Below are 23,762 nucleotides of genomic sequence, written 5' to 3'. Positions count from 1 at the left end.
GGCAGGATTTGGTTCTGTTGTGCATAAGGTCACTATGTGTCAGAGTGGACTCGATGGCTCCTAACAACACCAATAATATTCAAAGTTTTAATACGTGTCGTTTTTGCTTATTTGGAAGAGCATCACGTTTTGCTTCATGAGAAATAACACTGTCAGAATTCATGATTTAAATAATATTTAAAGGCTTGTTCCAGTGTCACAGTCTTAGACGTGATTTTTACTCTGGGAAGGACTAAAAAGTTTGCTATTGTTCTGTGCGTCTGATGGGAAAATGTTTGAAAAATATAGATGTTCATCTCATAGTCATCTTTCCATAGCACATTTACTCTTGGTTTCCTAAGAGACTGGCACAAGCTTAGTTTTTATTTTTATCACTATTGAGGGAGGGAGCCGTGGTGGCATAGTGGTTAAGAGCTTGGCTGCTAACAAAAATGTTGGTGGTTTGAATCCACCAGCTGCTCCTTGGAAACTCTCTGGGGCAGTTCTGCTCTGTCCTATAGGGTTGCTATGAGATGGAATTGAGTGGATGGCAAAGGGTTTGGTTTGGTTTTATTGAGGGAGATTATTTTTATTAGTGGTAAAAATTTAACTGTTTTATAAGTAAGCCATCATGCTTGGGGCCTATAAACCCAGGAATTTCTGAGGGAAGTTTCTCATTGCCTCTGGTGCAGGGCTATGGTGAAGACACCCTCATATAATTCCACTTCTTCCTAATAGCAATGCCCAGTAGCGAGATAGTGCTTACGGTGTGCAGACACCATTTTAAGCATTTTGTGTATTTAATTCGTGTGAGAATTAAGCCTCCTGGAGTCTGGCGGTGCAGTGGTTAAGAGCTTGTCTGTTTACCAAAAGGGCAGCAGTTCACATCCACCAGCTGCTCCTTGGAAACCCTATGGGGCAGTTCTACTCTGTTCTATGGGGTCGCTGTGAGTCAGAATCGACTCAATGGCAAAGGTGTTTTTTTTTTTTTTCTTTCTTTTTTCGAGTCACCTATAGGGTTTTGTTGGCATTATAAGGATTGGTCTGATGGTCACAAACACTTGAGCCTTCAGGAGCCTGATCATCTTGTTCAGCCTGGCATATGCTCCACCAGAGCGTGGAGATCCTCCACAGGCCAGAGAACAGATTCCATGCACACTGTAGCCTCAAAGGCAGGAAACCATTCAACGAGTGAATGATCACTAGCTTCCCAAAGATGTTTTCAGCTTCGGCTTTTATAATCACAGTCCATTGAAGGAGATTATTTTTATTATTGGTGGAACCTTAACTATGGTTTAAAATTTAATAATGAGCATCCTGTACTTATTTTATAATCCATTCATTACAATTTGTTTTCATGGCATGAAAGTCTTCAGCTGTCCCACTGAAGAGATTTTAAAGAAAAGGCACTTTTACACGTGTCTGTATCCCTCTTTTCCTACAAGAAATTAAACCGTTATCAAGTTTATATTGAAAGAAGTCATATATTTGCCATATTTCAGAGCTACATTTTACAAATTTGTTTTCTTGTTTTAATACTTGGGTATAATATATGCCAAAACCAAAGAACTAAACCTTTTGCTGATGAATTGATTCCAACTTATAATGACCCTATAGGACAGAGTAGAACTGCCCTATAGGGCTTCCAGGGAGCGGCTGGTGGATTTGAACTGCTGACCTTTTGGTTAGCAACCTGAATTCTTAACCACTGCACCACCAGGGCTCCGGGTATAATATATACTATAGTTGCATGCAATGAGATATGACAAAATGACATTCCAGAACTTACAGCTGTTTCTCTCTCTCTCTCTCTCTCTCTATATATATACTGTACACACACATACATACATGTACATACACACCACTGATTATAGAGAGATTATGTTGGTGCTGTTAGGTGCTGTCGAGTCAATTCCAACTCATAGTGACCCTATGTACAACAGAATGAAACACTGCCTGGTCCTGAGCCATCCTCACAACTGTTGCTATGCTTGAGCCAATTGTTGCAGCCACTGTGTCAGTCCATCTTTTTGAGGTTTTTCCTCTTTTTTGCTTACCTTCTACTTTACCAAGCATGATGTCCTTCTCCAGGGACTGATCCCTCCTGATAACATGTATAAAGTATGTGAGATGTAGTCTTGGCATTCTGATTCTAAGGAGCATTCTGGTTGTACTTCTTCCAAGAAAAATTTGTTCATTCTTTTGGCAGTCCATGGTATATTTAATATTCTTCACCAATGCCACAATTCAAAGGTGTGAACTCTTCTCGGGTTTTCACATGCATATGAGGTGATTGAAAACCCCATGGCTTGGGTCAGTTGCACCTTAATCTTCAATGTGACATCTTTGCTTTTCAACACTTTAAAGAGGTCTTTTGCAGCCGATTTACTCAATGCAATGTGTCTTTTGGCCTCTTGACTGCTGCTTCCATGGATGTTGATTGTGGATCCCCCCCAAAATGAAATCTTTTACAACCTCAATCTTTTCTCTGTTCATCATGTTGCTTATTGGTCCAGTTGTGAGGATTTTTTTTTTTCTTTATGTTGAGTTGTAATCCATACTGAAGGCTGTGGTCTTTGATCTTCATCAGTAAGTGCTTTATATCCTTTTCACTTTCAGCAAGCAAGGTTGTGTCATCTCCATAACTCAGATTATTAATGAGTTTTCCTCCAATCCTGTTGTCCCGTTCTTCTTCATATAGCCCAGCTTCTTGGATTATTTGCTCAGAATGCAGATTGAATAGGTATGGTGAAAGGATACAGCCCTGACACACACCTTTCCTGACTTTAAACCAATCAGTATCCCCTTGTTCTATCCAAACAACTGCCTCTTAATCTATGTAAAGGTTCCTCATGAGCATAATTAAGTGTTCTGGAATTCCCATTCTTCGCAGTGTTATCCATAATTTGTTATGATCCACACAGTCGAATGCCTTTGCATAGTCTATAAAACACAGGTAAACATCCTTCTGGTATTCTCTGCTTCAGCCAGGATCCATCTGACATCAGCAATGATATCCCTGGTTCCACGTCTTCTAAATCCGGCTTGAATCTTTGGCAGTTCCCTGTAGATATACTGCTGCCGCCACTTTTGAATGATCTTCGGCAAAGTTTTGCTTGCATGTGATATTAATGATATTCTTTGATAATTTCCCCATTCAGTTGGATCACCTTTCTTAGGAAGAGGCATAAATATGGATCTCTTCCAGTCAGTTGACCAGGTAGCTGTCCTCCAAATTTCTTGGCATAGAGGAGTGGCACTGCCAGTGCTGCATCAATTTGTTGAAACATCTCAATTGGTATTCCATCACCTCCCGGAGTCTTGTTTTTTGCCAGTGCCTTCAGTGGGACTTGGACTTCTTCCTTCAGTACCATCGGTTCCTGATCGTATGTTACCTCCTGAAATGGTTGAGTGTTAACCAATTCTTTTTGGTGTAGTGACTCTGTGTATTCCTTCCATCTTCTTTTAATTCTTCCTGTGTCATTTAATATTTTCCCTGTGGAATCCTTCAGTAATGCAACTCGAGGCTTGAATTTTTTCTTCAGTTCTTTCAGCTTGAGAAATGCTGAGCATGTTCTTCCCTTTTGGTTTCCTATCTCCTGGTCTTTGCGCATGTCATCATAATACTTTGTCTTCTTGAGCCACCCTTTGAAATCTTCTGTTTAGCTCTTTGTCTTCATCATTTTTTCCTTTTTCTTTAGGTACTCGATGTTCAAGAGCAAGCTTCAGAGTCTCTTCTGACATCCAGTTAGGTCTTTTCTTTCTTTCCTGTCTTTTTAATGACCTCTTGCTTTCTTAATGTGCGATGTCCTTGATGTCATTCTACAACTCGTCTGGTCTTCGATCATTAGTGTTCAACACGTCAAATCTATTCTTGAGATGGTCTCTAAATTCAGGTGGGATATACTCAAGCAAGTGATGGTCTGTTCTGCAGTTAGCCCCTGGCGTTGTTCTGACTGATGATATTGAGCTTTTCCATCATCTCTTTCCACAGATCCAGTCGATTTGATTCTTGTGTATTCCATCTGGCAAGGTCCATGTGTATAGTCACTGTTTATGTTGGTGAAAAAAGGTATTTGCAATGAAGAAGTTGTTGGCCTTGCAAAATTCAACCTTGCAGTCTCCAGCATCATTTCTATCAGCAAGACCACATTTTCCAACTACTGGTCCTTCTTTGTTTCCAACTTCCGCATTCCAATCACCAGTAATTATCAGTGCATTCTGATTGCATGTTCAATTAATTTCAGACTGCAAAAGTTGGTAAAAATCTTCAGTTTCCTCATCTTTGGCCTTTGTGATTGGTGCATAAATTTGAGTAATAGTTGTAATAACTGGTCTTCTTTGTAGGTGTAGGGATATTATCCTATCACTGACAGCGTTGTACTTCAGAATAGATCTGGAAATGTTCTTTTTGACGATGAATGAAACACCGTTCCTCTTCAAGTTGTCATTCCCGGCGTAGTAGACCATATGATTAACCAATTCAGAACGGCCAATACCAGTCCATTTCAGCTCACTAATGCCTGGGATATTGATGTTTATGCATTCCATTTCATTTTTGATGATTTTCAATTTTACTTGATTCAAACTTTGTACATTCTACGATCCGATTATTAATGGATGTTCACAGCTGTTCTCATTTTGAGTCATGCCGGATCAGGAAATGAAGGTCCTGAAAGCTTGACTCCATCCACATCATTAAGGTGGACTCTACTTTGAGGAGGCAGCTCTTGCCCAGTCGTCTTTTGAGTGCCTTCCAACCTGGAGGGCTCATCTTCCAGCACCATATCAGACAATGTTCTGGTGCTATTCATAAGGTTGTTCCTGGCTAATTTTTTTCAGAAGTAGACTGCCGGGTCTTCTTCCTAGTCTTAGTCTGGAAGCTCAGCTGACCATGGGTGACCTTGCTGGTATTTGAATACCAATAGCATAGCTTTCAGCATCACAGCAACACACAAGCTCCCACAGTATGACAAACTGACAGGCATGTGGGGGAGAGAGATTATATATTATAGATATCCTAATATATGATTATTTGGAGTTTCATGCAATATATAGTAAGAAAAAATATATTAATACATTCATGTAAGCATATTTAAGTCTCACTATCCATTTAAAATTGTTGGCTTGTCTACTTTAAAATAGTATATTAATGAGCAATTCAAATCACTCTTCTGTGTTAATAATTTGAAACTATGGCCTCTTAGCAAAATGGCCTTATTATCTTCAGACCCTACTTCCTCTGATTAACATAATTACTAAAGTAGGAGCTCCTTCAGTTACACATTTTAAACTAAGGAAAGACATATTTTGGCATCCATCTTTTGTCACGGTTGCCAGCTCTGGGCTTTGTAGCTGTGTTTGGATACCATGTATCAGACCAACAAGAGAACTGATTGCAGAGTTAGCTCTGTTGGAATATAACACTCATTATGAGATTTATAATATCATGGCATATAAAATAGTACACAATGATTAGAGTACTTGAAACAAGGCAGAATTATTAAAAAATGAAAAAATAAAGGTACTAGTGTGGCATATACCTATCTTCAGGCAAAGCCTCTTAACTCCAAATTAAATCTGAAGTTCTCTTTCAACAGATGTCATCATTTTCTCCAAACTGTCAAAAAAAAAAAAAAAAAGAAAAAAAATCCTTAGTGCCTTTAACAGGAGAGCTGTTCTTTTTTGTCCTTTAGGCTCAAAGTATGGAAGTGTTTTGTTTTGTTTTCCTCCTTACTTCAGATATTTTAGTGATAGTCTGTATTTAAATTTGCCACATCATGTCATAGTAGGTAATAAGCTTCTTCCTAAAGGATAACTATCAAGAATAATCAAACCGTCATTCATATGACTGACGTCTCAAGGTCCCAGATTGCATTAAACAAGTGAAAAGCTCTGTATGATAAAGAAAACTGGGCAGAGTCTCATAATTTAGTACTGGGCTTTCCATCCAGGAGACTGCTGGATGAAAACTTGAGAACAAAGCTGTTTGAAGTTCAGGTTTAAATTGAAAGAAAATGAGAAACCAGATAAAGCAAGCCAACCAAATTAATTCACTCTGCACTCCTCTGCCTTTTTGGTGGAATTCAGAGAATTTCCCTCTTCCCCAAGACCTCTTCCTGGGAAAAGATAAACAGGCACAGATACTTAGGCTAACTCTGTAGTCAACTCAATCCCCATTCACATGGTCCTGCATCCCTACAAGCAGCACCAGGGACAAATGGAGTGACCCCGAGGTAAAATTCATTCACTTCACAATTATGAGCACATATACGTAATGAGTAAGGAAGACCAAAGAAGAGTTGACAGCTTTTAATAGTGGTGTTGGTAAAGAATACTAAATATACCATGGACTGCCAAAAGAAGGAACAAATCTGTCTTGGAAGAAGTACAGCCAGAATGCTCCTTAGAAGCAAGGATGATGAGACTTCATCTCACATACTTTGGACATGGTGTCAAGAGGGACTAGTCTCTGGAGAAGGACATCATGCTTGGTAAAGTAGAAAAAGAGGAAGACCCTTGATGAAATGGATTGACACAGTGGCTGCGACAATGGGCTGAAGCATAACGACGATCATGAGGATGGTGCAGGACCAGGGAGTGTTTTGTTCTGTTGTACACAGGGTCGCTATGAGTCGGAACCAACTCAGTGGCACCTAACAACAATACATCAGAAAAATTGTTGGTAAAGAAACATTTGGTACAGCTGATTTCACCATATGTTTTTGTTCCTTCCTTTATTCCCCTAGTAAAAGCATTGGCTTAGGATTCAAGGATCCTGGGTTCTAGTCCTATAAGAACCCCTGGTTGCTCAGTGGTTAAAGCACTTGGCTGCTAACCAAAAGATTGGGAGTTCGAAGTCACTGGCTGTTCTGTGGGAGAAAGATGTGGGAGTCTGCGTCCGTAAAAATTAGAGCCTAGGAAACCCTATAGGGCAGTTTTACTCTGTCCTATAGGGTTGCTATGAATCGATTCTATGGCAACAAGATTTTTCGGATTCTGGTCCTAGTTCTGCCCTTTAATCTTTGTGTGGTTCTGAGCAAGTCACTTAGTCTCTGGAAGTCTCAATGTTCATACACACTCTTCTACATGTATCTGAGCATCCAAACAACAGATAAGTCTCTTTTTCTGCCTAACAATTTGCAACTATCTTCTGTACAAATAAAGACCCTCTCCCCAAAATAAGGAGCCATAAAGTCCCCAGCCTTCCTAGGTACTTGATCCTCCAATTCCTAAAATTTCTGAGGTTCTGTGGTGAAAATTGGTTTACTTTTCATTGGCTTTCCCATTTGCAGCATTTAGGGTTTTGCTTCCTCTATCCCTCCATGAGCCTTTCCTTTTATAAACATTTGTTGATGTCTTACATCTTTTGTTGTCTTCTGTTCTATTTGTAGATTTATACCTTTTTACTCCACTTCTGTAATTCCAGCGGGTTTTTGGAAAAGAGGGGAATAAGCAAATATGTCTTGTAGCAGATGCTATTGATGCCCCCGTTCCATATCCCCTTGGCCTACCTTTAAGTACAACTGCAGTCTTGGTGGCCAGTTCCTGTATACCCTGGGATTTCACCACCTCAAGTGCCTATTTCTCTTTCCTTCTCTACGTCAGAGATTTCTCCGCAGCCCTGAGATTTGTTCAACCTGGTGCCAGGGATTTAATATCTCCAGGGGCAACCTTCAACCAGTGAAGGCAGGAGTCAGGGATTAAATATTCCACCTTCCCATCCTTGAAAGGGCAATTCTGAGGCATGTTCCCCAGCAGGATTGAGCCTCATTTGCCCACATTGGTAATCTGCTCATTAATATACTTTGTATTGGTTTCTGTCTGTTCTTTACTTCATCTTTCCTCCTCCTTCACTTTACTTCTTAGATAACTGACCAGATCAACTACCTGCATCCTTTTCTCAGAGTCCACCTTGGAGAGAACCAAAATTAAACATGTTCGGTTTTCTGTTTTATACAAATGTATTCTTTCTGTTCATTCATTTTTTTCCCATTCATTCAAAAAATCATTTATTGAGAAACTATAGCCTCTAGACATTGTAAAATTAAACAGGTAGCTTGTACTATTAGTTATTTGTATGTGTTCATCATGCATATACTTGAGTGTATATATTTATGGTGAACATGTATATATGTGTGTATATTATATTTATGTACATATTTGTATACATGTATGTGCACATATGTGTAGGTATATGGCACACTTGATCTTGAATTCAATGACTTCCACATATATACATCTCCAGAGTCTAATACAGGCCACTGCAAACAGTAGGTACTCAACAAGTATTTGCTGAGGGATTGTTTTCACTTTTAGTCGTCACATATCTACAATATACATTGTTGTACACAAAATCAGCATATAAAATTCATATTAGATAATTTACAAATTCAGAAACTATTAAATTTAACAAATTTTTGCATACCTACTCTGTGCAAAAGCACACCGGAGGCCATAAAGTTCGAATGCAGTAATTTAATGTGATGCGTGACAGGCATTATACAGCGTATAATTAGGCAAAAGCATGAGTGTACAGAAATGAATGCAGTATGATTTCAGAGAAGAGGAGGATTCGTCTGGATTGATAAGAATGATTGGAAATAGCTTGCAGAAGTGATAATTATTTGACACGGGCCTTGAGAAATTGGTAGAATTTAAACAGGTGGGGAATTGTACAGGGTGTGCCTTGTTGGAGTGCAGGGTGAAAAAATCAATGGCAATAAAGAGACCTAGTGAACATGGATAATGAAGATAGAGGGACCTGAATGAATACGGGACGTATGAGTAAGGAAGAGACTGGCTTGATCGAAGGTTAGTTTCCTGTTGCGTAAAGGTAGACAAAGGAGCCCTGGTGGTGCAGTGGTTAAAGTGCTTGGCTGCTAAATGAAAGCTTGATGGTTTGAAGACACGAGCTGCTCCATGGGAGAAAGATGTGGCAGTGTACTTCTGGAAAGATTACAGCCTTGGAAGCTCTATGGAGCAGTTCTCCTCATCCTCTAGGATCACTATCAATTGGAATTGACTTGATGGCCAACCTACTGTATGCAAAAGCACAGTGCCTAAAAAATAGGCTTTTTTGTTTTGTTTTGTTTTAAATGATAGAAAATAAGCAATGGAGACCCTTTAAAATCCAAGGAATTTAGACTTTGTCCTTGAAATAAGAGGGAGGTTTTGAAGGATTTTTTGAATATGAACGATAAAGAAACTGGCGATTGAATTGAAGAGGATTGGTTGGGCATGTTGCACAGAATGAGGAGGGGTAGAGCAAGGCTGATGGCAGAGAAACTCAGTACAATTTGCTTTCTAAAATGCTCAGACCTCCTTAGCTTTCTGTTTAAGTAAATATTTTCTCCTTTAAATAATTTACTATTCATTTTAATCATTAATTTTGATGTGTCATCATGGTTTCTCTTTTAGATCATAGTATTTATTATAAAAGTTACCAGTTTTTGTTTCTTTTTTTAAGGTTAAAAAACCAGAAGATCACATTCTATTCTTCCTGGGCTACTGGGAAAGGGGGTTGATAGAAACAGGATGACCTCAGACAGGTTCATTTCATTGAATTTTAGAGGTTTTTTTTTTTTTGTAATTTTAAACATTTGTCCTAAGCTTTAAAATAATAGCTATACCAATGACTTTATATATCCCAATTTTGAGATTTAGATTGAGTATTACTGTGAATATTTTCACTAGAAAGTCATTGTCATTCTTCATCTTAGTTTACATATTGCTAAATTTTAAGATGGTTTTATTACATATAGAACAAGACTTTTTTTCTGATCTTCCCATATGTATAGGGAAAGTCAGTGGGAAAATCTTTGACTGAAATGCACTTTTAAGGAAGCTTTTATGTAAATATGGTGAGGTACACATGCACTTTGTTTGGAATATCCTAAACCCCGTACTTTACCAAGCATGATGTCTTTCTCCAGGGACCGGACCCTCTTCATAACATGTCCAAAGTATGTAAGACAAAGTCTCACCATCCTTTCTTGTAAGGAGCATCCTGGCTGTACTTCTTCCAAGACAGATTTGCTTGTTCTTCTGGCAGTCCATGGTATACTCAATATTCTTCGCCAGCACCACAATTCAAAGGCATCAATTCTTCTTCGGTCTTGCTTTTTCATTGTCCAACTTCCGCATGCATATGAGGTGATTGAAAATACCATGGCTTCGGTCAGGTGCATCGTAGTCCTCAAAGTGACTCATGGCAACTCACAGCAATGGGTTATTTTCCTCCAACAGTTTTGTTTCCTTTAAGCATTGTCAAGTAGCTAAACTATATTCAATTTGGAAAAACAAAGGCATTTGTTTTTCTTTATCCTTTAGCTTCAGTTTAGCCTTCCATTCAACAAGTATTTATTGATTATATTCTCTACATGAGAATGACATCGTTCTAGGTGCTGGGATACAAAGATAATTCATAATCAGGGACTACTGTTGTGGAGCCTGTTATCAAGTAGGGGGCCAGACTTGTAATACATGAGATAAAGTCTTACAAACAATATGGTAAGTTAGACAATAGGATAGGGTGAGGAGAGAAAAGAGTCAGGGAACAGTTTATGGAGAAAGTAATACTTGAATTGAGATTTAGAAGATAAAGTTTGGAGATGAGAAGGTTGGGAAAAAATGAAATTCCTGAAGGTAGCAATACAAGTTTCTTGAATTGTCTAATTCTGTGGTATACCAGCAGCTTTTTGGCCCAGGCTTGTGTCCAACAGTGAATGAAAAAGGAAAGGAAGATTCTTAGTGTCAAAGAAAATTTGCTTTTCTTTAATAACTCAGAATCTGAAAAAGGTGACGATAGGACATAAATGTCCATTATGAGGTACATTATGATGTACATTCTAATATATAAACACCTGATAGCGAATTACACAATTCCTTCCTCGTCTTCCCTTCAGGGAGCTTCAAATGATATAATCTTCTTCCTTTGCCCTCTCTTGCCTAGTTATGCTTCTAATTTTATGGCCTTTGTCTCTTAAAAATATTTTCTCTTTCTTTTCATAATCAAATTCATTAAGAGCAATCCCTAGCATTTAGAGTTTTGATAACAATGTGTATTTAGAAATTTCAACCAGGGCCACAATTCATAGATCCAATAGATATTCCTAGATCAGGCCCACCTTAAATTCCAATTCCTTAAAATTCTTTCAGTTTCCTTCTATTTATAATAAATATTGCTTGTCGTATGTATTCCAGGCACTGTACTAGGAACTTTGGCAATGTTAATAAATAAAATGGAGAAAGATCACTGACCTAATGGAACTTACATTTTAGTAATTGTCAGAACAGCTCTGAAAGATTGTTTCTTTTCTCCCACATAGAAAAAAGATTTATTAAAATTATGCTGCTACTTAAAAAAAAAAAAATTTTTTTTTCCACCTAAAGTAGTGATTTTCGTTAACGTGCCTTGTGTAGACACTGGGGGCAAGAAGACAGTCTTTATTTCAGGGGTGAAAGGCTTTTCTGTAGCTGGGGGTTCTGTAAGGATAGACCAGTATGTTGTGACGTATTTAGTTAATCTTGTAAAATATGAAAGTTTAAAAATGCTAAAAATACAGTGATTTCAGAGACAAATAAGTGGGTGAAGGGAGAAATATTTAAAGACAAGTTATTTGAAGTGTTCCTTGCCTTGTGCTTCAGTGATGGGAGAGGGAGAAGGCAGCCACCAAATGACTAATGTCTCAGTTATAGCTTGGGTACATTTTAAATAGGCAGAAGAGAAACAGAGTAAGAAAATAGGAATGACTAGATAGGGGAGAATCCTGTAATAGCATTAAAAAAAAAAAAACTTATTTATTAAAATTACAGTGGATTTGAAATAGAGTATTTTAGTTTTATTTCAGTTCTTCCTTGTTATTTTACAGGTGCTATCCCCACTCCCTCGGAAAAAAGCCCATCTCTGCAGACAAATGTGAGCTTGGACAAGAAATCAGACAGTACTATTACAAATACTGTCGTAGGAAAGCCCTTGCACACGCCTCTAGAAAAGCAGTCAGCTGCAAAAAGTTTTGAAGCATTGACAACTCTACCAGCATTTCAGTCGTCAAGTAAAGAAGAGTTCATCAGCCCTGATTTAAGAATATCAAAGTCAGATTCTACTTTTTATAACCAAGCCTCTGTAGAGACACTCTATGTCTCTCCCTCATTCAAGACATTTGACCCCGTAAGGGAGACTATAATCAATAAGGACTCTCGGAAGCCAACCCCATCAAGCATGGCTCAGGTGGATAATGAAGACCTCCAGCCCTTAACCACATGGGGTGAGTCTACGTAAAAAAATAATAATAAAACAACTCTTTTGGAGCATTCTTCTTTCTCTTTTCTCTGCTTCCTGTCTCCTTCCTTTGGTCCCTCCTTTCACTTTCTATCAGGCAGTGTTGAAATGCACATGCTGAAGAGGTACTTGTTAGTTGGGCTAATTTTATTATTTGATTTTATTTTATTAAAGGGGGCTAATAGACAATTCATCATCGTGGGTTACAAGTGCCTCGTTGAATGCATTACCACAAGTTGTGAGCAATTTAGGAGCAGACCAAATTAGAAGGAACTAGTATTAAATAAACGCTTCCTGTTTGCTATTTAGGGTAGTTATTAAGAGACTATATGAAAAAGTTATCATGTATATGTGTGTATATATGTGTCTGTAAAAAAAATTTTTTTATATATACATAACACACCTCTTTTTAAAGTGCTGTGTACCATTACAAAAAAGGGGAGGATTTCTTTCCCTTTTCTTTTTTTATAAAACATTAAGAAGGTTGCTATATTTTATAGACTAGATGACAAAGGAAAAAGTCAGTTGAGATTCTAGGTTAGGCTGTTTCTTCTTTAAAGTTAGTTAGTAAAAGTATGATTTGTTTCCTCACAATGTTTTCAAAAACTAAGTAGTAGTTTTATTGATTCTTATGCATAATATTTACCAACTCATATGAATATCAAACTTTTAATATGTAATTGTTAAACTACCTTGAGCTCAGATCAAAATGGAAGCTGCCATGTTAGGGTTAATTTACCTTGATGCTGGTAAGATCAATAAATGACAAAAATTCTTACTGCCTCCTTCCAGAATTTTTTGGTATTGAACAGACTAAAGGTAAAACTGATTCTTAGTTTTATCACCGTATTAACTTTTCCACTGAGACAGATGATGTGGAAGCCAATTAGTACTGCTTACGATTGTCTGCGGCCAAAGACCTGCTTAAAGAATTATAGAGCAAAGATGTCACTTTGATAGCTAAGGTGTACCTGACACAACCCATGGTGTTTTTAGTCATCTCATATGCATGCAAAAGGTGGACAATGAAAAAGTAAGACCAAAGAAGAGTTGACACATTTGAATTGTGGTATTGGCTAAGAATATTGAATATACCATGGACTGCCAGAAGAAAGAACAAATCATTCTTGGAGGAAGAACAGCCAGAATGCTCCTTAGACACTAAGATGGTCAGACTTCATCTCGCTTACTTTGGATATGTTATCAGGAGGGACCAATCTCTAGAAAGAGACATCATGCACGGTAAAGCAGAGGGTCAGCAAAAAAGAGGGAAACCCCCAGTGAGACAGTGGCTGCAACAGTGGGCTCAAACATAGCAATAATTGTGAGGATGGTGCAGGACTGGGCAATGTTTTGTTGTACATAGGGTCTCTCTGATTCGGAGCTGACTCAATGGCACCTAATAACAACAACATGATGGCTATGATGGCTTATGTCCATGACAGCCCCCTGGGAAGTTGTTATTTTTGGTTCATTTCTTTCACGGATACCACAGAAATTCATTGGAAATATTTTTTCACCATTGTCTGTGTACCAAGTACTCTCAGTTATACAAAATAGCAATAATTTTCTCTAAAAACAATTAGGTAGGAGGTCTTTTGTTTCTGACTTCGATGAAGTAGACAGTATTGGTGTAACCCTCCCACCAAAAATAATTATTAAAGCCAGAAAATTATTAAAAGCTGTTTTGAAGTCAAGGTAGTCAACAATCGAGGTTTTCCCCCCCTTGGGCCATTTGCCTATTAGCAGAGTAGGATGATAGAAGCTAAGGGAAAATCAGAGGCCTGGACTTTCTACTGTCTCACTGAGCTTGGACAACAGAATTGCAACTTGGGACTGTCCAGGTGCCAGGGACTTGAAAAGCCATATTCCAGAGAAGAAGGAATTATAGAGCATAAAGTCCAAAAGTCTTTGTACAGTTTCTTGCTTGAGCATTTGTCTACACATGGTGCAGTGGTTAAGAGCCCAGCCACTAACCAAAAGTTCAGCAGTTTGAATCTACCAGCCACTCCTTGGAAACCCTGTGGGGATAGTTCTACTCTGTCCTTAAGGGTTGCTATGAGTCAGAATTGACTCAGTGGCAACGGGTTTGCTTTTTTTAAGCTATATACGTTCTGGGTGAGATGCTAAAAATGTAAGTGGCAAGCAAGTTCTAAGAGGTCAGTGAACTAACTGAGCAGAGATTCTGTTATCTTGTGGTGCTAGGAGACAGAAGCTGGAATTCAGGATGTGCCAATTAGAGGTTCTCTGGTAAATATTCCAGGCTTTCAGTTGAGATCTCTGAAAGGCTACACCCTAATCATCAGAATTACATTCTAGGAGTAGAGACAAACCAGAAAAAAGAACAGTCCTCAAAAACGCTGAAACCCAGCTTCAGCTAGAGCAAACTGATGAACTTGTATTTCATCTGCTTACTAGAAGACAATTAAAGTCTTTACAATTTTTCATACAATATTTTTTAATTCAACAAAAAGTAGGTGCATCAGGAAACAAATAAATGGCCAGAAATAAAAGAGAAAGAAATAGGCAACAGAAACAGACCCACAAATGATCGAGATACTGAAGTTATAAGATAGGTACTTTAAAATAATTTTTATTAATATAATAAGAAAACAGAGGAAAATATGGATTATTTCATCAGAATGCTAGTGTTTACTAAGAAAAGAATCACATAATAAAAAATTTATAATCAAATGAAAATTCTAAAGCTGAAAAGTTGACATATCCTGAGATGTCAGAAGGCAGAATTTAGTGCTGGCAGGGCAGCTGGAAAGTTATGAGTAAAATCATAAAAGGGAGGGAGACGCAGAAAGGGTAAACCACAAAACCTGTGTATAAACTCTACCCAAGTCCTTGGCTGACTGCTAAGCTATATGGGAGAAGATTCTAGTGAGTCTGGCAAAAAGAAAAAGAAAATCCTGGTTGAAACCAAAAGAACTGAGAAGAAACTTCAGCTGCTGCTCACTGCAGGGGAGACAGCCTGAAGAGTTCAGGCCATTTAACTTCAAGCTAGAACAAAGATCAACACTCTTCAGAGGAGTGTAACAGAATTCAGGGACTCTATAATGTATCATCCAAATGTCTAGTATAAAATAAAGTCATTAAACAGACCAAAAAAAAGAAAAACCAGGAAGATGTAAGAAGTCAGTAGAAATCAGCTCTGAGACAATCCAGATGTTGCAATTAGCAGACAGGTTCTTAAAGCAGCTATTATAAATATATCCAAGGACTTACTTTACTCATACACAATGAACAGATGGGAGAATCTCAGTAGATAAATAAAAACTATATATATATATATATATATAAAAGAACCAAATGGAAATTCTAGAGCTGAAAAAGAAAACAATTGAAATGAAAATTTCACTAGAGGGACATAGCAGCAGATGGGAAATGACAGAAGAAAGAGTAAGTGAATTTGAAGATAGATCAATAGAAAATATCTAATCTGAAAAATGGAGAAAAAAAAGATTAACAAAAAATGTACAGGGGCTCTGAGTCTTGTAGCCAATATCAAGTAGTCCAACACTGGTGTAAGGGGAGTCCCAGAAGAGGATGAAAAATCGATAGTTGCCAAGAAAATATTTAAGAAGTAATAACCCCACACTCCCCCAATTTTGTAAAAGAAAATACAGAGCCAAAATGCTCAATGAATTCCAACAGAATAAATACAAAGAAAACTATACCTAGGCACCTTATAGTTGAACAGCTGAATTCCAAAGATAAACTCTTGAAATCAGCAAGGGAAAACTGACATATTACAACCAAAATACAACAATATAAATGACAGCTAACTTTTCATTCTAAACAATGGATTTCAGGAGACACTGGTATGTCTTGACAAGTGCCCAGAATTCTACATCTAGCAAAACTTACCTGCAAAAATTAAGGTGAAGAAAAAAACATTCAAATAAAGAAAACCTGGACTAATCACCAACAAATATACACTACAAGAAATGGTGAAGATTCAGGCTAATGGTAAAGTACACCAGATAGTAACTTGAATCTACAGTTAAGAAAAATAAGCCCTGGAAATGATAAATATGTGAGTGATATAAAAGACTATATATATATATTTTCTTCTAATTTAAAAAATACATCTAACTGTTTTTAAGCAAAAATTAGACTACTTTATCTTGGAGTTTATAACATATGTAGATGTAATACAAGGACCCCTGGTGGCACAGTGGTTAAAGGCTTATCTGTTAACTGAAAAGTCGGTGGTTCAAACCCACCAGCTGCTCCATGGGAGAAAAGATCTGTTGATCTGCTCCGTTAAAGATTACAGACTAGGAAACCGTATGAGGCAGTTCTACTCTGTCGTGTAGGGTTGCTAAAAGTCAGAACTGACTTGATGACACAAAACAACAACAGATGTAATACATATTACAACATAGACAAAGAACGGAAGAATTCATGAAACTATGACATTGAAAGATTTCTATATTTTACATTAAATAGTAGCATGTTAACTATAATTTATGATAAGACCCAACCATATGCTATCTATGAGGGAAGCACTTTAAAAGCAAGAAGATTAAAAAATTTATACTACGCCAGCAGCATAAGAAAACTGGAGTGGCTCTATTAGTATCAGACAGAACAGACTTGAAGGCAAGGAGAATTACTAGAGGCAAAGAAAGACATTTCATATTGGTAAAAGGGTCAGTACCTCAGGAATATATAGCAACTGTAAGTGTGCATGCATCTATTAAAAGAGCTTCAAAAATACATGACGGAAACCGTGGTGGTGTAGTGGTTAAGTGCTACAGCTGCTAACCATAAGGGTCGGCAGTTCGAATCTGCCAGGCGCTCCTTGGAAACTCTATGGGGCAGTTCTACTCTGATCTATAGGGTCACTATGAGTCGGAATCGACTCGACGGCACTGGGTTTTTAAAAATACATGTAAGACAACTAACAGAATTATAGGAAGAAATAGAGCCACAATCATAATTAGAGATTTTATCACTCCTCTTTAAGCAATTGATAGGACAAAAAGACACACAAAAATCAGTAAGTATATAGAAGTTATATATCAGTAAGTATAAGTATATATGAATAGTACTGTCAAAAACCTTCCCCCACGCATCTGTCAGTTTGTCGTACTGTGGGGGCTTGTACATTGCTCTGATGCTGGAAGCTGTGGCACCAGTATTGAAATACTAGCAGGGTCACCCATGGGCAGACAGGTTTCAGCTGAGCTTTCAGAATGAAAATCAAAAGAGAAGAACACACTCAGCATTTCTCAAGCTGGAAGAACAATATCATTAATATCACATGCAAGCAAATTTTTGCTGAAAATCATTCAAAAGTGGCTGCATCAGTATATCAACAAGAAACTGCCAGAAATTCAAGCTGGATTTAGAAGAGGACATGGAAACAGGGATATCATTGCTGATGACAGATGGATCACAGCTGAAAGCAGAGAATACCAGAAAAATGTTTACCTGTGTTTTATTAACCATGCTAAGGCATTAGGCTGTGTAAATCATAACAAATTATGGATAACATTGTGAAAAATGGGAATTTCTGAACACTTAATTGTGTTCATGAGGAATCTGTACATGGATCAAGAGGAAGTCGTTCGAACAGAACAAGGGGATACTGCATGGTTTAAAGTCAGGAAAGGTGTGCCTCAGGGTTGTATTCTTTCACCATACCTATTCAGCCTGTATGCTGAGCAAGTAATACGACTCATTAACAACCTTCATTATGCAGATGACACAACCTTGCTTGCTGAAAGTGAAGAGACTTGAAGCACTTACTGATGAAAATCAAAGACCACAGCCTTCAGTATGGATTACACCTCAACGTAGAGAAAACAAAAATCCTCACAACTGGACCAATAAGCAACATCATGATAAATGGAGAAAAGATTGAGGTTGTCAAGGATTTCATTTTACTTGGATCCACAATCAACACCCATGGAAGAAGCAGCCAAGAAATCAAAAGACACATTGCATTGGGCAAATCGGTTGCTGAAGACCTCTTCAAAGTGTTGGAAAGCAAGGATGCCACCTTGAGGACTAAGATGCACCTGACCCAAGCCATGGGGTTTTCCATCACCTCATATGCATGTGAAAGCTGGACAATAAATAAGGAAGACTGAAGAAGAATTGACACATTTGAATTGTAGTGTTGGTGTAGAATATTGAATATACATGGACTGCCAAAAGAACACATAAATCTGTCTTGGAATAAGTACAACCAGAATGCTCCTTAGAAGCAAGGATGGCGAGACTGCATCTTACATACTTTGGACATGTTATCAGGAGGGATCAGTCCCTGAAGAGGACATCATGCTTGGTAAAGTAGAGAGTCAGGGAAAAAGAGGTAGATTAACACAGTGGCTGCAACAGTGGGCTCAAGCATAGCAACAGTTATGAGGATGGCGCAGAACCAGGCAGTGTTTCGTTCTGTTGTGCACAGGGTTGCTATGAGTTGGAACTGACTTGACTACACCTAACAACGACATAAAAAACTTTAATTGGCATCTGTAAAATACTACAGCCAGTCACTGTGGAATACATTTTTTTGAAGTACAAAAAGAATGTTCACCAAGAAAGTACATATACTGTACCATTAAAACAAAAAGTAATAATACATTTCAAAAGATTGAAATATTAAGGAGTATATTCTCTGATCACAATGAAATTCAATTAGGAAATGGTAACAATAAAATACTTACCAAATATTTGAAAATTGAACAATACATTTCTAAATAATCCATGAGTAAAACAATAAATCAAGAGAAATGAGAAAAATATTTAAATCTGAATAATAATTAAAATTGAAAAATTATGAGGTGCAGTTAAATTAATGGTTATAGGGAAACTTATTGCTTTAGATGCTTATATAAAAAAGGAAGAATGCTTAAAATCAATGATACAAGGTTCTAACTTAAGGCAATTGAAAAATGTAAATTAAACCCAAAGTAAGTAGAAGGAAGGAAACAACAAAGAATAGCAATATAAGAAATTTGAAAAATAGTAAGAAGTAAAGAATTTTAAAAACCAAAAGGTGATTTTAAAAGAGTTAAAGTTTATAAACCCTTAGCAAGACTGATCAAAAGAGAGAGAGAGAAATCACAACTTACCAATTCCAAGAATGAAAGATAGAATATAACTGCAAATCCAGTAAGCATCAAAGGATAATAAGAATATGAATAAAGTTATGACAATAGATTTGACACCTTAGTTGAAATGGATAAGGCAACTGAACAAAACTCACCTGAAATGAAGATGAAACTGAAACCTGAATATGAATATATTATCAAAACTCCTCACAAAGAAAATCCCAGTCCCAGATAGCTTTCCTAGTGAATTCTAAGAAAGAAATAAAATCAATGTTACACCAATTATTTCAGAGTATAGAACAGGAAGGAGCACTACCCAATTCATTTTACAAAGCCAGCATAACCCTGGTAGCAGATCCTGACAGGCATTACAAGAAAAGTAAATTATACATGAATATCCCTCATTAACATATAGTCCTTAATAAGGTCCTTAATTAGATATTAGCAATATATCAAAAGAATAATACAGCACGAACAAGCAGCATCCCAGAATTTTCAAGAATGGTTTGACATTTGAAAATAAAATCACTGTAATCTACCGCATTAACAGAATAAGGGGGAAATGATGTAATCATCTCAATTCACACAGGAATAGCATTTGATAAAATTCTACACTCATTTACGATTTGAAAAAGTCTCAGCAAACTAGGAATAAAAGAGACTCCCTCAAACTGATAAAGGGCACATACCAAAAAAACCCACTGAACATCACAATTTGGAAACCCTGGTAGCATAGTGGATAAGAGCTGTGGCTGCTAACCAAAAGGTCGGCACTTCAAATCCACCAGGCGGTCCTTGGAAACTGTATGGGGCAGTTCTACTCTGTCCTATAGGGTCGCTATGAGTCAAAATAGGCTTGACGGCAACGGGCTTTTTTTTTTTTTTTTTTTGGTTTTAACATCACAATTAGTGATGCTAACAATACACGAAATAATTCATGAGTCGAAGAAATTTAAAGAAAAAATGAGAAAATATTTAAAACTGAATGATAATGAAAGTTGTATGTGTGTATGTGATATTGTTTGATAGATTTAGTACCATTTATTACAAATTCTTAAAAGAAGGCAAAATACAGTATTTCTCTCTTGGTAAATCAAGGCCAAATTGTTTCTGCAATGATTGTTTAGGACATGGCTTGGTTGCATGTCTGAACACCCCAATTTGAAAAATAACCTGGTTTCACAGAAGAGGCAGCGTGAGCCTGACAGGGGGTGATAGCATTCCTAGAGGGAGGATGGAGAATCTATTAAATGTCCCTAAGCCTCACCATAAAGTCAACTTAGGGGTAATCAGTATCTTCATCTCTAAAACAGGGACGACGAGACAATCTCACTACCACACAGAGCTGTAATGGGGACTAAGAGTTAATAAACTGCTTAGAATGGAGCCTGGTATTCCTTAAAGGTGAAATAAAACTCTGCTATTTTTACTCAAATGTTTATATTTTTTGTCCCACTTTTAGAACTGTAGGACCTCAGGCCCTTCTCAACCCTCAAAATTCTCTCTGGTTGTTTCCAGAAGTCCCCAGAGGTTTCTCATTTATTCCCAGGAACAAGTACACCCCTATCATTCCAGGGAGAGGAATAATAGAGAGTTGTAACTGAGCAAAGAGATTCTGGGGAACTCCAGTGCATCCTCCATAGAGCAGCCAGAGTGACCCGATGACGCAGTTAAACCGTGAACGTCCCTGTGTTCTTAGAATAAAGACCCGGTAGCCTGCTGGGCCCTGGGTGTCCTATCTTCTGCCTCTCTCACCAGCCTGGTGCTCTGTTTGTCAAATAAAACCTTGTTGCCTCACTGCCTTGCTCACGTTGTCCCCTTTGACCATAACACTCTTCTTCTACCCCTTCACCTAGTTCATGCCTACTCATCCTTCAGCTCCGCTCAAGCATCACTTCTTCAGGATTTCCTGACCCCCAAGTTCTTCCAAATTCCCACAACTGTATACTGACTTAGTACCCTGTAATCTCTTTCATAGCACTTCTTGTCATCCTAATTAAATAATAATTCCCTATGCATTTCATTGTTTAAACTTGATTCTCTCCTTCATGAAGGCAGGGACCTTGTCTGCCCTGTTTTTATTGTATCCCCAGCACCAAACCCAGCCCCTTGCATGTAGTGAATATTTGATATTTAGTAAGTGAGCTAAAAGCAGCTCAGTAAAGCAACAATGGAAGGTGTGTCTGAAAAAGTGATCGAAGAGACTGGAAAATTAAGCCAGGACAGATAATGAGCTATGTGTGCCAGGTTAAGAAGTTTGGGCTTTGTTCTGAAGACAATGCAAGTGACTAAATGTTGTAAGCCGGGAAGCGACCTTAAAGAAGTAATTGTGGCAGCATTGTGAAGGACAGATTCGGAGGAGGTGAAACTAGAGGCAGGAGGACACTTAAAAGGTTGTTGTAGGAAGCTAGGTAAGAGACAGAGGTAACAGAGGGTGAGCTAGAGGGAGCTTTCCAGAACTCCCAGATGGAGTATGGTCTGGGAGCAGGGGACTGGAATCCAGAATCCAGAAAGAGAGCGAGTCCCCTCCTTTCACGAGCCTGGAAGGAAGGAGGAGAAAGGATGTATGAGATGTGAGGGAAAGGTTTTGTTGTCAGTGTTTGTTGCTTTTAATGATTAAGATGTATTGAGGGAAGGAGGGAAAGGGGAGCCGTGGTTTAGGAAGCGCTGACCATCTGTGGACAGTGTTGGAAAGTTTGACAATAGACGCTGGTGGCGGTGGAGCAGCATGATTAATGTGGTCGGTGTCACTGAGTTGTGCTCATACAAAATGTTGAATTGGCAAACATGTTATATTTTTACCAAAATTTAAAAAATAATTAAAAGTTGTATTGTGTCCTTCTGTGCCACCCACTATACGAAATGGCCTCAATTTCTTATTGTCTGAGGTCATCCACTGAGACTGAGGGGTTTGGAATGGTAAAGGGGCCTTGAGGAGAATGGTAAAAATTTAGAACAGGACTGGAGAGAGTGGAAGAAGGAGCTGCCAGAATACTCGCTGAGGGCCCAACTAAGATGCGGGAGCAGTGATCTGTAGTGGTCCTAGTTTGTGGGATCCCCTGGTTTGCTCCAGTAGTACTGACCAGTCTGGGAATGGGAATGGGATGGGTGGATATTTGCACTGACACAGGATCAGGACAGGGATTGGCAAACTACGGCCTGCTGCCTGTTTCTGTAAATAAAGTTGTATTGGAACACAACCATGCCAGTTTGTTTGTTTGTTTTGGTACACACTGTGGCTGCTTTCTTGCTATCATGGCAGGATTGAGTTGCAACAGAAACTATATGGCCTGTAAAACCTAAAATATTTACTGTTTGGCCCTTTACAGAAAAGTTTGCTAACCTCTGCACTAGGAGTTAGCAGCAGGTTAGGCAGAAAACAAGGCGACAGCTAGGTAGAGATGGTGGCAAGAAAGCGGTTGAATGATGTTTAATGGAGATATAGACAGGACAACAAAGGAGATACAGCCAGGAGGGCATTGCCAGAGTGAGAGAATATATATATATGTTGTTGGACTCGTCTCAGTGAGGCCCAAGTGTAGATGTATTAGAAGGAACGGAAGGGCTGGAAGTGATCGAGAAGTGGCTATTAGAAAGCACGATCTCAGAGTAGGGCAGTTCTGAGTGATGGCACGTGCTAGGCGGACCTCAGGACAGTGGGTGAAGGCCACTGTGGTTGTGGAATTCAAGAAACAATGAAGCTGGAATGGATGACTAGTCCACAGGGACACCACTGTCCCTCTGGATGATGGAGAACAAAAAAGACAGTGAACCAGGTGCTCAAGTCTTTATTATTTAGCTATTTTCTTGTTTTGTTTTAAGAAATTCTCATTTATATGGAGTCTGAGTGTGATGTGATAAACTCTTTGGAGATAATGAGCTGAGCCAGTAAAAAATACTTGCATCTTCTTCTTTTAGCAGATCTCAGATATCAAGGAGACTGTCTAAAGCAGCTACCTACTTATACCTGAATGTTTTACTGAATGGGAGGGACAGCTTAGCTGCAGGACCCTCCTCATTTGACTTTTTGATACCAAATTATGGTATTCCTGGAACAGTCCATCTCTCTACTCCTCAGTTTAAATTTTAGGTTATTTATCTGTAGCTCAAACTGTTCTTTTAGGTCATGAGATGTTTTATCATGCACACTAAAAAGAAAAAAGCTGGGAGATGCTTGGCAGCCAGATTTGATGGCAGGCAGCTTTCGTGTTGTGCTCACAAGCCACAGGTAAAGTGTACTGGACTTTCTAATTTTTTTGGAGAAAAAAGAATCTATTCGTGCTACATCTTCTCGTATGCAATAGTGGTGGGAATTCCCACCGGCTTCATCCTTTGCTTCTGTCTCATTGGTTCCATCTGTTTAGTAGGTACTTGGGTAGTTTTTTTTTGGGGGGGGGGGGGTAGTAGTTGTCCTGCATAGCTAC

The 23,762-nt window shown here is 38.3% G+C and overlaps 1 protein-coding gene across 1 annotated transcript in view; it reads left to right on the top strand.

The window, feature by feature from the left end:
- Positions 1–23,762, top strand: part of ENTHD1 (ENTH domain containing 1) — a 155,517-nt gene that overhangs the window by 123,257 nt on the left and 8,498 nt on the right. The window contains exon 5 of the mRNA XM_049885192.1: positions 11,853–12,248. Coding sequence (XP_049741149.1) covers positions 11,853–12,248 — 396 coding nt within the window. The remainder of the gene's footprint in view (positions 1–11,852; positions 12,249–23,762) is intronic.

The sequence above is a fragment of the Elephas maximus genome, chromosome 4, assembly GCF_024166365.1.
Source record: "Elephas maximus indicus isolate mEleMax1 chromosome 4, mEleMax1 primary haplotype, whole genome shotgun sequence".
Taxonomy (NCBI): Eukaryota; Metazoa; Chordata; class Mammalia; order Proboscidea; family Elephantidae; genus Elephas; species Elephas maximus.
This window is presented reverse-complemented; position numbering and strand designations above follow the sequence as displayed.